Below are 14,136 nucleotides of genomic sequence, written 5' to 3' on the forward strand. Positions count from 1 at the left end.
GCTGCCGAGACCATGTCATCGCTGCCGTAACCATGTCATCGCTGCCGTGACCGTGACATCGCTGCCGTGTTGATGTCATCGCTGCCGTGTTGATGTCATCGCTGCTGTAACCATGTCACCGCTGCCGTAACTATGTCATCGCTGCCGTGACCATGTCATCGCTGCCGTGACCATGTCATTGCTGCCGTGACCGTGTCATCGCTGCCGTAACCATGTCATCGCTGCCGTGACCGTGTCATCGCTGCCGTGACCATGTCATCGCTGCCGTGACCATCAACTTGGTCAGGTGCTTGGTCACCACGTTGGTCGTGGCATTGGTCATGGCATTGGTCAGCTGTTAGGTCATGGCATTGGTCAGCACATAGGTCACCACGTTGGTCAGCACATAGGTCAGCACTTTGGTCACCACTTTGGTCACCACGTTGGTCAACACGTTGGTCAACACATTGGTCATCACATTGGTCATCACATTGGTCATGTGCTAGGTCACCACTTTGGTCATGGCATTGGTCAGCACATAGGTCGGCACATTGGTCATGGCATTGGTCAGCACTTTGGTCACCACGTTGGTCAGCGCTTTGGTCATGGCATTGGTCAACACTTTAGTTAAATATTTCACAATCACACACAACAATTAATGAGTGATACAACACATTAAAGCACAATTCATAAGTTAGGTGAGTAGGTGATATGCTAGGTGAGTGTAGATAGTAAACACGTGAGTACGATTATGGTTGCAGATAAAACACCCTCCCCAGTTTGTTAACACGTGCAGCGGCGAGTAGTGATTGAGCAGCTATGCGATGACTCGAGGGACTATGCAAATGCGATTTGATGTGTAGGAGATCGAGGCGGATGACCATGATGTGGAGGAGGTAGAGGAAAGAGAGGAGCCAGAGGGCGACGGTGGTCCAGAAGAATTTGTCTCGAATATCAAAAAGGAACTCATCGATAGCCTTGATTAGTGCGATAAGTACGGAATCTTTGTGAAGCACTCGTTCCAATGCACTGCAAAAATCAGCGCACGTCCGTATTTTAGCATCTCCCTTCTTGCCACTCAGTTCATGAGGGCTGCCAAAAGTGAAACCGTATTTGTACAGAGTAGGATGCGTGTCGGGGCACTTGACGATGGAGTTGCAGTCTTCAGAGTGTTTCTTACTTCTAAGCTCCTTGTTAACTGGTTTTGCGGGATACTTAACAGGACATGTTTTGATGCAGCTCTTATCGCAGCATCTGGTTCCAGGAGTAGCGCACTTTTTGCAGCACTCCTTGTACAGCTTGTCAAGCAAGGTGTAGAATGTCTCAGTGAGATAGACAATCCACGAGAGATAATTTCCGGCGTGCTTGTTGGAGAACATGGAACGCGTTTGCAAAGTAAGCGACTGCAGGTAAGGACCACACGGATACGCTGGATTGCTTGTCCTATTGCAACGCACAAGAGTGTATAGATCACCCTTGAGATGACCAGAGTCGTCGACGGAGGAAGTTGACGTAACGTGATCACTGGTTACTTGAATGGAAACAACTTGCAGCTTTTCGTAGTGTTCACCGAAATAGGCTGCATCGACAGCGGCATCAAAAGCACTCTTCTTATGCTTAGTCTGCTCGAAGTTCTCAAGCAACCCATGGTAGAAGGCAAACAGGTCACCCAGAGTCTGAGGCGTTTGACGTGTTAAGCAAGTAAGCATACCACACAGCTGCGTGAGGGCGGAGGACGTACCGCAGAAGTCGGCAAGTGCCTTTCTCAGATGCGCGCCTGTTTGAACATGTGAAGCTACTTGACTAAGGTATCTGAAACCCATTGGCGTTTTGCATGGTATTCCTCTATGATTTGAGACTGTGCATTCCCATTTACAACCTGGCTTTGTAAACGAATGCGGCAGGAACCCGGGCAATCCATCTTCCAAAAATGATTGAAGTGGCGATTTTACTCCGCACTTAGGGTGTTGCTTGCAGTTTTGGTTACATGTTTGGTCACCCGTTTGGTCGGTGTTTTGGTTGGCACATTGCTTTGTGTTGCAAGTCCATGCCGAACCGCCAATTCGCTGGCCGTAGAGACAGTCCGACCAACCGCTGCTATATTGGCTGTTGCGGCACTGGCTGTATATGAAGACGCATTGGTGATAAACTCTTGCCAATATGTCAGACAGCATGTCCAGGCAAGCACCGGCAGTGCTAGGATACAAAAGGTGATCTGGGTTGGTGTTGAAGTCAACGGCGTAGATACCGCTTTCGTGGCCATGTCCAAGGATGGCGATCAACACTTGCTCGGCATAGGCACAAACTTCTCCGAGGGTAGCGGATAGGTTCCCAGCAGATATCGGTCGCGGGTAGGCATCCAAGGTTTCGGAACTGTCGTCTCCGAATGATACACTTTCTCCGTCATCTTGCAACTTCGGTGCATCGCGTTTTTCGAACAGGTCGCTAAATCCGCTGACCGTCAGTTCCGAGTAGACAGCAGTGTGAGTGAGGCCGGTAAGCCACATGAGCATCTGGTATACATTTGACGGCGTGGTAGGCTTGGGAACGTGCTTCAGGTGGCAAACGTCATAATACTGGTGGAGGCTGTCGTAGAGGTATTCGAGAAGTTTGTGCAGTTTTAACGTTTCACCGCCACTTTCCATATATCCGTCCAATAGCTTTTTCGTTGTCGCGTCTAAGCTGCCAAACTGATGGTAGCATAAGTCGCGAATATTGGACCCTATCATTCCATCCGACCTCTGTAACTCACCATCTTGCTTAGTTTCACTGGTCGCCACTGTATAGCCACGTTCGACGAAGAACGTTCCGAGAGGATTAGCGATATATTCCGTTTTGATAACTTTGCTGCCCTTTTTCGTATGTTGTACAACTTTGCCTAGATGGATCTGCTCGCCGTTCCAAGCACTGTAGTCATTCCTCAATTTATAGAAATCAGCAAACAGAATCTGTAGAGACGTTAGAAACACTTTAGCACAGTTCCGTCCGTCGTCGGTCAGCGTCTGATTTTTCTCAGACGTCTTTTCACTCCCCCCCTTCGGAGCATCGGCCAGCCACTGACGTATCGGCTCAGCGCCGAGGTACTTGGGAATGTAGACCTTATTCAGCTCGCCAGCAAATGCGCCAAGACCTGCTACAATGCAGTCTAAGAGCGGGCTGTTCGGGTTTGAGAAGCCGTCTGGCTTGAGCATGGAGAGAGCAGAGGTGAGGTCGTCGAGCATCAGAGGGATCTCGTGGTCGAAGCGCTTCTCATTCTTTAAGTGACTACAAACAGCGCTGAATCTGTGATGTATGTATTTAAGAGTAGGAGCGTATGATGCTTCGCTGCCTTGACGAACGGGACCCTTGTTATTGTTTTTGGTGTTCACCCTATCGATTTCTGTAATCATGTAGTTCTTTATCGGTGTAAAGCAGTTCATTAAAGCAAGTGACATACCGGCAAAATGTTGCGGAATATACTCAGTTGACTGATATATTGTGCCTGCAAGTTCTTTGAACCGCTTAATAATGTCTCCATTTCTATGATCAGCGTCCGTATGTCCATCCGCGGACGTTTTCACAAAGCCCTTAAAGCCAACGGTCAGGTCTCTGTTGATATCTTCAGGTATTCCATCCAGCTCAGCGGTAGCTTTTTGGATGAATTCGGTCAGCTGCGATTTCATGAATGAGATGTACTTGGTTCTGATGGAATCAATGACGGTGTCTTTGGCGTCATCAAGTTGTTGAGTGACGTGTTGTTGCAGTTGTTCAACGATGAGTTCACTCGAAGAAGTGGATTGTATGATGATATCCTGGACTTGCTGCATTAATGGGTTCAGCTTGTCCGTTTGCAGTCTGTTGATGTCTTCTTTGAATTTCTGTAGAGTGCCGTCGGCGTGTGGCTTCTCTCTTGATATCCATTCTTTCAACTTTTCTAATTTGTTCTTCGCACATTCATTACTAGCAGTTGCTGCCTGTAAAATAGCATTGCAAAAAACCTGCATATGACTGTGAAAGTTGCTGAGATCTCGCCTGATAAGCTTGTCATCTACTGTGGTATTTAATTTGCTGAAAGCCATCAGAGCGTTCGTTCGAATTGCTTCAATCGAATTACCAAGAACACCACCTTTGCTAACATAACTTTTGTAAGCTGTCATTTTGTCTCTAATGCCGTGATCACCACTATAGAAATAGTTTGACATCGCAATGTCTATATCTGCTCCAAGTTCCTTGGAGGTCAAAATGGTACCAAGTTGCTCAATCTTATCCTTGACAAGGTCCAACGCTCCTTGGATTTTATCGCCGGCTGTTCCGGTGTTATTTATTACATTTCTTATTGAGTTCGTTTTTGTGATAGCGTCATGCACGTTTTTGTGCAGGTTGGAAGTAGTGATGAGTTTTGCAACTTGTGCGGAAACATTCTTGGCAGCTGAGGTAAGAGCAGATACAGTTGCATCCATAGCATATTTTAAAATTGTTCTGTTATTGTGAAGACCTTTATCTTTTAAAACGTCAGCAGCAACTCCCTCAACGATGTCTGAGATAAGCGCATGAATATCCCCTTTAGCAACTTTTGTATCAAGTTGAGCAGCGAATTCCGCGGACCCTGTCTCCAACCTCTTGTAACTTTTCACAATATCATTATCTGAGGCGTCTTTCGAGCCTTTCGTTGCAAAAGATTGACCTGCTGTTTCAATTTGAGATTTAAGTGCCGTCCTAATTGAAGTTGCAATTTTGCTGATGTGATTCTTTGTTATCTCACTTCGATAGTCACTATATTTGGAACTCAAATTGTTGCTGTTCGCATCAAAATAGGCTTTCATTTTGCTCTTCACGGGTTCACTCCCCAAAATATCTTTCAACCACTCCTCCACTGTATTCCCAAAATTACTATCGGCGTAGGTTTCTGTAACATACTCCGTAAATCCACGAACAATACCTCTCAATCCGTCATAATTACGGGAACGTTCATCACCTTCAATTTTCTCTACAAAAGAATTAATAACGAATTTAAGAACATCCCAATTATAATCAATACTATCCCCGTTTTCATTTTTGCCTGCCTTATTCTTATTACCAACTTCTGTTTGAATTTCGCTAAGCATAACTGCAGCTTCTTCAACGTATTCTTCCACTTGCTTCTTTATTTCACTACTCAATGTCTTTAATCCCTTAATAATCTCTGCATCCAATCCCGTTACCGCATCACTCACCGCTGTTATCAATTTAGGTAGAGCATCTTTTGACGCATAATACGCTTTATACAAATCCAAGCCTTTCTTCTCCAACGCTTTAACAGACTCTATAAGTTTGTCCTTATGTGAAGTTTTGCTTCCACCAACCTCACAAGCAATACTTTCCACGTTCCTTATGGTTAATTCGACAGCTTTGTGCGACTTTTCTATCCAATCATGAAGCCTTTCAACATGCTGCGACAATGTGTCATTAATTTCTGACATTTTTTGTATAAGCGCTCTAACGATGGCTGTTAACTCGTCGATGAATGAATTTATCTTCTGCGTTACCGTCGTCGTAATTGACTCCTTGGCATCATTCAGCTGAACGCCGACCAACTTAGTCACCTCCTCAAAGTCTGATTTTTGGCGTTCATATAGTTGACTCAGCCTTTTACGTTGATATTTAACGATTTCCGTTTTGCTTTTTAGTTTGTTCATTAAATCACCTTGAAGGTCATTAACATGGTCATTAGCATCTTTGATAGCACCCACGTACCGTTCGGCATGATGCAGACATGTCTCAATTTGCTTATTAATTTTCTCAACGGAGTTACTAGCTGAATCATTTTGAAGTTCTTTTTTAATCGGTTCAACGTTTGAAGATAACGTAGTTATTGCATTTTTAACATTCTCATTACTCTCCCTCACCCTATCATTATACCTCCCCACCCCTGCGACCACCTCTCCAATCGCATCATTAAAACCTTTTTTACCGGCGTGTTTATTGGCCTCAAGTGACGTAATTGCACTAGTAATTGTCTCTTTATGCTGCCCTAAATGCTTGTAGATGTTACTGAGAACACCACTCAAAAATCCCATCACCCCGTCACACAGCCTGTCAAGGTCAGAGTACACAATCCCCTGGCCGTCGTAGCCTTTGGAAGTCTTATCGTAACCAAGAAAAGTCTGAAGGCCGTCACATAAATTATCTAAGAGGTTTTTAGGATTATTTGATGCATTTTTAAGATTCTTATAATTTTCACAAAGCTCCTCCACTTTCCTCAAAGCGTCCAACTTGGAGTGCAATTTGGCTAGCTCAGCAGAGGGAGAGGGGGAAGAAGGAAGATTATAAAGGTTATTAGGCTGTTTAAGTTGTTCTTCAAGAAGCTTAATTTGCTGAGTAACTCGCTGACTAAGCTTCTCAATTACATCGGTGCCAACAGCCTGGCCAGCAGAGTTGACAGACTCAGAAAGCTTAGTAACAAGAGAAATGTAAACATCATTTAGGTCATTTTTAAGCTCTTCATTACTGTTAATTACAACGATAATAGCATTCTTAACGGCTTTCTTAACAATCTCACTTTGACCAACAAATCCTCCAAGCTGTCCAGCCAGGTGACCAAGGCTAATGAGCTTGGAGTCAATGTCCTTTATGGCTCTTCTAGTAGCATCGTCAGTGAGAGAATGGTCAGTATCAACAAGTTATTATAATGGTTTATGGAGGTCATAGCGTTAATAAGACGAAGTAATTCGAGAGATTTGAAGATAGGGTGAACATGATGGGACATGGCAGTGGCAAGAGGTGGATGGAGGGAAGTGAAGGGTGACAAGGCACAAGTTATTGCTATGGTTTAAAGAGGTCATAGCGGTGTTATGGCGAAGTAATTCGAAGGATGTAGAGTGGGTTAAGGGGCGATGTGGAGTGGATAGAGGGGCGATGTAAGGTGGGTTAGGGAGCGATTAGAGGAGGTTAAGGGGCGATGTAGAGTGGATTAGGGAGCGATGCAGAGTGGGTTAAGGGGCGATGTAGAGTGGATAAAGGAGCGATGTAGAGTGGATAAGGGAGGGATGTAGAGTGGGTAAAGGGCGATGTGGAATGCGTTAGGGAGCGATGTAGAGTGGATAAGGAGCGATGTGGAGTGGATAAAGGGGCGATGTAGAGTGGGTAAAGGAGCGATGTGGAGTGGATAAAGGAGCGATGTAGAGTGGGTTAGGGAGCGATGTAGAGTGGATAAAGGGGCGATGTAGAGTGGGTAAAGGAGCGATGTAGAGTGGGTAAAGGAGCGATGTAGAGTGGATAAAGGGGCGATGTAGAGTGGGTAAAGGAGCGATGTAGAGTGGGTAAAGGAGCGATGAAGGGTGGATAGAGGAGCGATGTAAGGTGGGTTAGGGAGCAATGTGGAGTGGGTTAGGGAGCGATGTGGAGTGGATAAAGGGGCGATGTATAGTGGGTTAAGGAGCGATGTAGAGTGGTTTAGGGGCGATGTGGAGTGGATAGAGGGGCGATGTAAGGTGGGTTAGGGAGCGATTAGAGGAGGTTAAGGGGCGATGTGGAGTGGACAAAGGGGCGATGTAGAGTGGATAGAGGAGCGATGTGGAGTGGATTAGGGAGCGATGTAGAGTGGGTAAAGGGGCGATGTGGAGTGGGTAAAGGAGCGATGTAGAGTGGATTAGGGAGCGATGCAGAGTGGGTTAAGGGGCGATGTAGAGTGGATTAGGGAGCGATGCAGAGTGGGTTAAGGGGCGATGTAGAGTGGATAAAGGAGCGATGTAGAGTGGATAAGGGAGGGATGTAGAGTGGGTTAAGGGGCGATGTAGAGTGACTAAAGGGGCGATGTAGAGTGGGTAAAGGGGCGATGTAGAGTGGATAAAAGGGCGATGTAGAGTGGGTTAGGGAGCGATGTGGAGTGGGTTAAGGGGCGATGTAGAGTGGATTAGGGAGCGATGTAGAGTGGGTAAAGGGGCGATGTAGAGTGGATAAAGGCGCGATGTAGAGTGGATAAAGGGGCGATGTAGAGTGGGTTAAGGAGCGATGAGGAGTGGGTTAGGGAGCGATGAAGAGTGGGTAAAGGGCGATGTAGAGTGGGTAAAGGGGCGATGTAGAGTGGGTTAAGGGGCGATGTAGAGTGGGTTAAGGGGCGATGTAGAGTGGATTAGGGAGCGATGAAGAGTGGGTAAAGGGGCGATGTAGAGTGGGTTAGGGAGCGATGTGGAGTGGGTAAAGGGGCGATGTAGAGTGGGTAAAAGGGCGATGTGGAGTGGATAAGGAGCGATGTGGAGTGGGTTAGGGAGCGATGTAGAGTGGATAGAGGAGCGATGTGGAGTGGATAAGGGGCGATGTAGAGTGGGTTAAGGAGCGATGTAGAGTGGATAAAGAAGCGATGTGGAGTGGGTTAGGGAGCGATGTAGAGTGGATAAAGGAGCGATGTAGAGTGGATAAAGGAGCGATGTAGGGTGGGTTAAGGGGCGATGTAGAGTGGATAACAATCACCACTTTGGTCAGCTGCTTGGTCACCACTGTCATCGCTGCTGTGTCCATGTCATCGCTGCCGTGTTGATGTCATCGCTGCCGTGACCATGTCATCGCTGCCGTGTCCATGTCATCGCTGCCGTGTCTATGTCATCGCTGCCGTAACCATGTCATCGCTGCCGTAACCATGTCATCTGCTTTGTCACCACTGTCATCGCTGCCCTGACCATGTCATCGCTGCCGTAATCATTTACTGTCATCGCTGCCGTGACCACTAACTTGGTCAACACTTTGGTCAACACCTTGGTCATGGCATTGGTCAGCACCTTGGTCAGCACCTTGGTCATGGCATTGGTCACCACTCAGGTCAGCACCTTGGTCAGCACTTTGGTCACCACTTTGGTCATGGCATTGGTCACCACCTTGGTCACCACGTTGGTCAGCACCTTGGTCAACACTTTGGTCAACACCTTGGTCATGGCATTGGTCAGCACTTTGGTCACCACTTTGGTCATGGCATTGGTCACCACCTTGGTCAACACGTTGGTCAGCACCTTGGTCAGCACCTTGGTCATGGCATTGGTCACCACTCAGGTCAGCACCTTGGTCAGCACTTTGGTCACCACTTTGGTCAACACATTGGTCAGGTGCTTGGTCAGCACATTGGTCATCACGTTGGTCACCACGTTGGTCAGCACATTGGTCAACACTTCAGTTAACTACTACACAATCACATATTACAACAATTAATGAGTGATAGAACAGATTAAAGCACAATTCATAAGTTAGGTGAGTAGGTGATGCTAGGTGAGTGTAGATAGTAAACACGTGAGTGAGATTATGGTTGCAGATAAAACACCCTGTTAAGCTTGTTAACACGTGCGGCGGCAAGTAGTGATTGAGCAGCGATACGATGACTCGAGGGACTATTCAAATGCGATTTGATGTGGAGGAGGTCTAGGCGGATGACCATGATGTGTATGAGGTAGAGGAGAGAGAGGAGCCAGAGGGCTACATTGAGCCAGAAGAATTTTTCTCTAATTTTCCAAAGGAAGTTCGGAATGGTGATATATGTCAAATCGCCAAGAACATTACCCTTTTTCAAAACCTTATTTAATGCGTTGCAGAAGTCTTGGCACGTTCGTTTCGTTTCCGGGCCATAGGTTCCGCTGAGGTTTGATTCGCTCTGAAATACAAATCCGTATTTGCATAATGTCGGACGTGTGAATGGGCACTGAGCAATTGACCTACAGTTTTTAGAATGAGTGGAGGTATGGGAAACTAAACAGTTCTGGTGACACGTCTTACCATGACACCGTGATCCTGGGGTTTTGCAGTTTTTGCAACACTCTTCGTACAGCTTCTTGAGTAAATCGTAAAATGCTTCCGTGAGATAGACAATCCAAGTGAGATATTTGTCGGCATTGACTTCGGAGAAAACTGTCCATATATTGTGGCCAAATGGCTGCATATACCGGCCGCATTCCATTTCAGTTTTGTTACCGTAATCGCACGTAAATAAACTATGCAGCTCACCGTTAACGTGATTACCGGTCTTGTGATCGCTGCCCTTAAATATCGTGGTTATATCCAAATCTGGATATGCTTCACCGAAATGGGCCTTGCTGACGGCATCGTTAAAAGCATTGCTTTTATGCATATTGCGTTTGCTGTTATTACCATTCCAACCTTTAAGTAGATGGTAGTAGAATGAGAACATGTCGTCCAAGGTCCGCGGAGCTCGCTGTAACAAGCACGTAAGTGAGGCGCAGATTGCAGCCAAGGGTGTATTAGGTGTACCGCAGAAGGCTGCTAAAGCATCTGCGAGATGCGATCCTTTTTTTGTATGTGACGCCGTTACACTGATATCTGCAAAGCCCATTGGAGTTTTGCATGGTATGCCACGATGGTTTGGCGCTTCGCAAGTTAGTTTGCAATTGGGTGTTTTGAAGGGGTGAGGGAGAAACCCAGGCAGACCATCCTCCAAGAATGACTGCAGAGGCGACTTTATGCCACACTTCGGGTGTTGCTCACACGTTTGGTCAGCGTTTTGGTTACACTTTTGGGCACCTCTTTGGTTGGCAATTAGGTCAGCGCATTGTATCTCATTGCACTCCCATGACGAACCGCCCACGTGCCGACCATAATAACAATCACGCCACGATACAGCGTTTGATGCACGATGACACTGAACGTATATGAAGTAGAGTTGATTATATAGTCTAATCAGTATTTCTATGCATAGGTCTAGACACTTTGACGGATTACTTGGATATGACAACTTGTCCGGGTTCGTATTGAAATCACAGGCGTAACGACCACCTGCGTGTCCGTGGCCTAGTATTGCACACAATACCTCATACGAATGATGGCATACCTCCATAAGTGTGGTCGAGAGATTTGCAACGCTGACTTCATGTGGATAAGCTGGCAATGCGTCGGCGGTGTCGTCATCGAAGGATACGTCCTCACTGTCAGCTGGCGCAGAGTGTTCAGGCTTTTCGAAAAAATCGCTAAATGCGTTAAGCGATAGTTGCGGGTACACCGGATTATACGTAAGCCCGCAGAGCCATGAGAGCATCTGGTAGATGTTGCATGGCAGCTTAGATGACTGTACAGTTGGTAGGTGACAGACCATATAATATTGGTTGACGTGTTGGATGATGCAAGTAATAATGCCAACTATATTGAATCTATTTTGCGATTCTTTGCCTCGGCAATCCTTGAGATGCACATTATAGTGGGCGTCTTGAATATTCGTATTAAGGTTACGAAGTATGTGCCTGCCCATCATGCCAACAGAGCATTGCAACTCACCGTCCTGATTGCTGTTGGCGGATGGTATCTTATAGCCGCGTGACAGAAAGAAGTCCCCCAGAGGGTTACCTCTCGCATCAGAGGTTTCGTATATTTTTCGTCCTTTCCACTCTGCTTGCTCCGTGCACTGCTTATGCAACTCGGTCAAATCATCGCAAATCACTTTAAAAATAGACATACAAACTTTCGCAGCATGACGGCTCTCTTCCGTTTCTTTGTTAGCAAACAGTTCGTCCCAACTAATTTGTTTCGCACCGTCATACGTAGAGATGTATGTCTTTCTCAGTTCGCCAATCAAGCCGCCCAGCCCGCTGGTGATTCCGTCGAGAATGGCGCTGTTCGGGTTAGAGAACCCCTGTGGAGTTAGGTCACTAACCGCCGATTCCAGTGAGTCAAGCAGGCCGGGGATTTGGCAGTCGTACTTGTTTTTGTCGGTGACGTGAGTGAGTAGCGCGTTGAGCGATTCGGTGATTTTAGATAGACCAGTTAAGTATGGTTGCGGATCCTCACTTTTAGGGTTTCTCTTATTGTTTTCGTTTGTTACTCTTTTGATCTCCTTGTTGAGATAATCGTGCATTGGTTGCCAAGAAGCGTTGAATGCGTACGATAAATCTTGCAGTCTCTTTGCATCATTTTGGCCCTCAAGCAACTTAATGTTCCTATCATTGTCACCAGCGAATGCCTCCATGAACCCTTTAAATCCGATATGCATATCCTTTTCAATGGCCTCGGGTAGGTTGGTGAGTTCGGCGGTAACCTTGGCGGCAAAGGCGTCGAGTAGCAATCGCATGGTAGTAACATAATGTTTTCGCGTCTGAGTTGTAAGTGCTCTACTTACGTTGTCGACTTGATTCTCAACTACATTCTTTATCACAGTGATAGCACCCTCGCCGGCATCGTCGGCCTCTCTACTAACAAAGGTGTGAGACAACTCAATTGCTAATGGCAAATTAACGCTTTGCAAAGTGTTGATCTGCTTTTTAATTTTTTTGAGCTGTACTCCGATATTCGTATTTCTCAAATCTTGTAAAATACCCATGGCATTGCCGCCTGCATTCGTTATATTTGCACTCAGTTCTGCGAATCTACCGAGCACATCAGCGGCATGATCTCTTATCGCGTTTTTGGACTCTTCGGCTTGTTGAATAATACTACTGATTTCGTCTTTAAGAGGTTTAAGTTTGTCTTGAACGATTGCAGTGACTGCCTCCTGAAGATTTCCCATACCGTTAATTACAGCGCCATTAACTAGATCTAAAAGTTTTTCGTTGAAATCACCTGCAATAGATCTATCTTTCATTGATGATGTAACGTTGGTGCCGATGAGTTGAACAAATCTTTCCCATCCCACAGCGTTATCTTTTTTTACGGAATTAAGATAGTACAATAAAATTTCAAAGCAATAACCCAGACCCCCCTTCTCTGTGTCAGATTTTGCCGTTGTGAACAACAATCCGAATGTGCCAAGTTTACCTTTTATATCCTCTCCCAAATGATCAATCATAGCGTTGAGCCCGGGTGTCGTCGTGCGACTGAAATTATCCGCCTTCTGGATCCCTGCCTCCAAAGCCTCCTTCACATACTTCAGATAATTCTCAACGTTTGTATGTATTGCTTTGGTGAGCCCTTCTATTTCATTTTTCAATCCCCATTCATCCGTTTTCTTAAATCCTTCCAAGCTCTTCGGCTCATTAACCTTATTTTCCGCATCATCTAGCATATGTATCACGCATTCCTCATCATTTCCATCTCCACTCTTCCCTTTAATTAGCTTAAATAGCTTTTCGTATTCAGACTTAGCAGATTCAAAGTGCCTATGTAGCAATCCGGCTTCCGTCTGAATCAAGTCAGCAGTTGTTTTAATCCTTTCAGCGCTCATGCTTCCAGTGCCATCAATGTCTCCTAATATGACTGCAACCTTACGTAGAGCTTCATCCAAGATTCTCTGCGCATCTTCCATCCACGTTGCTAAATTGTACACGTACTGCTGCATATTATGTTCAACTTCAATGAGCTTATCCCTAATTTTAGTAACCAGCGATTTCAAATGCTTCACCAACGATCTTACTTGCATCTCAATTTCCTCATTTATCTGTTTTTTTAGCTCGCTTAACATTTTCTTTACCAAAGCGCTCATCTCCTCCAACTCCTTTTTTTCTTTGGTTGACAACTCACTGAGGCGCTTAATTTCATGCTCAATACAGTCTTTCACATCATATACTTTTAACATTAGAGTATGATTTAGGTCATTTACGTTATCCTTGTTTTCATTTATGGCTCCGCAAAAATCTTTTGCTTTCCCAAGACATGCCTCCGCCAGATCGGTCGCCGCCTTGACCTGATTATCCTCATTATCAGGGTCGGCAGATACACTTTTGACTTCAATCGTCTCAAACGTGTTATTAAATTCACTTTCAATATAATCATGAAATATTTTTATAGGCGTACTTACATTTTCATTTGACCTCTTCACCTTCTCATTATACCTCCCCACCCCTTCGACCACACTTCCAATCGCAACATTAAAACCTTTTTTACCAAGGTGTTTATTGGTGTTAAGAGTGTTAATTGCATCTGTAATTGTCTCTTTATGCTGCCCTAAATGCTTGTAGATGTTACTGAGAACACCACTCAAAAATCCCATCACCCCGTCACACAGCCTGTCAAGGTCAGAGTACACAATCCCCTGGCCGTCGTAGCCTTTGGAAGTCTTATCGTAACCAAGAAAAGTCTGAAGGCCGTCACATAAATTATCTAAGAGATTTTTAGGCTCATTTGAAGGCTTACTAACATTAACATAAAATCCACAAAGCTTCTCCACTTCCTTCAAAGCCTGCAACTTGGACTGCAATTTGGCTGACTCAGCAGAGGGAGAGGGGGAAGAAAGAAGATTATTAGGAAGGTTATTTGGCTTATTAAGGCTATTAATATGCT

General features: G+C 45.5%; 3 protein-coding genes across 3 annotated transcripts; 1 reads left to right on the top strand and 2 right to left on the bottom strand.

Moving 5' to 3' along the window:
- Positions 1-728: 728 nt before the first annotated feature.
- On the bottom strand, positions 729-6,643 carry BBBOND_0005230 (hypothetical protein, conserved; the record flags this gene model as incomplete). Its single annotated transcript, XM_012915351.1, has 2 exons — positions 729-6,576; positions 6,615-6,643. The coding sequence occupies 2 exons, from the start codon at positions 6,641-6,643 to the stop codon at positions 729-731; spliced, it is 5,877 nt and encodes a 1,958-aa protein (XP_012770805.1).
- Positions 6,644-8,694: 2,051 nt separating this feature from the next.
- On the top strand, positions 8,695-9,135 carry BBBOND_0005240 (hypothetical protein, conserved; the record flags this gene model as incomplete). Its single annotated transcript, XM_012915352.1, has 1 exon — positions 8,695-9,135. One exon carries the CDS (start codon positions 8,695-8,697, stop codon positions 9,133-9,135), a length of 441 nt encoding a protein of 146 aa, XP_012770806.1.
- An 88-nt stretch (positions 9,136-9,223) lies between these two features.
- BBBOND_0005250 (hypothetical protein, conserved) lies at positions 9,224-13,846 on the bottom strand (the record flags this gene model as incomplete). The annotated part of the gene is made up of 1 exon (XM_012915353.1): positions 9,224-13,846. The coding sequence occupies one exon, from the start codon at positions 13,844-13,846 to the stop codon at positions 9,224-9,226; it is 4,623 nt and encodes a 1,540-aa protein (XP_012770807.1).
- Between the last annotated feature and the right edge of the window lie 290 nt (positions 13,847-14,136).

Source organism: Babesia bigemina, scaffold Bbigscaff_73808 (assembly GCF_000981445.1).
Source record: "Babesia bigemina genome assembly Bbig001, scaffold Bbigscaff_73808".
NCBI lineage: Eukaryota > Apicomplexa > Aconoidasida > Piroplasmida > Babesiidae > Babesia > Babesia bigemina.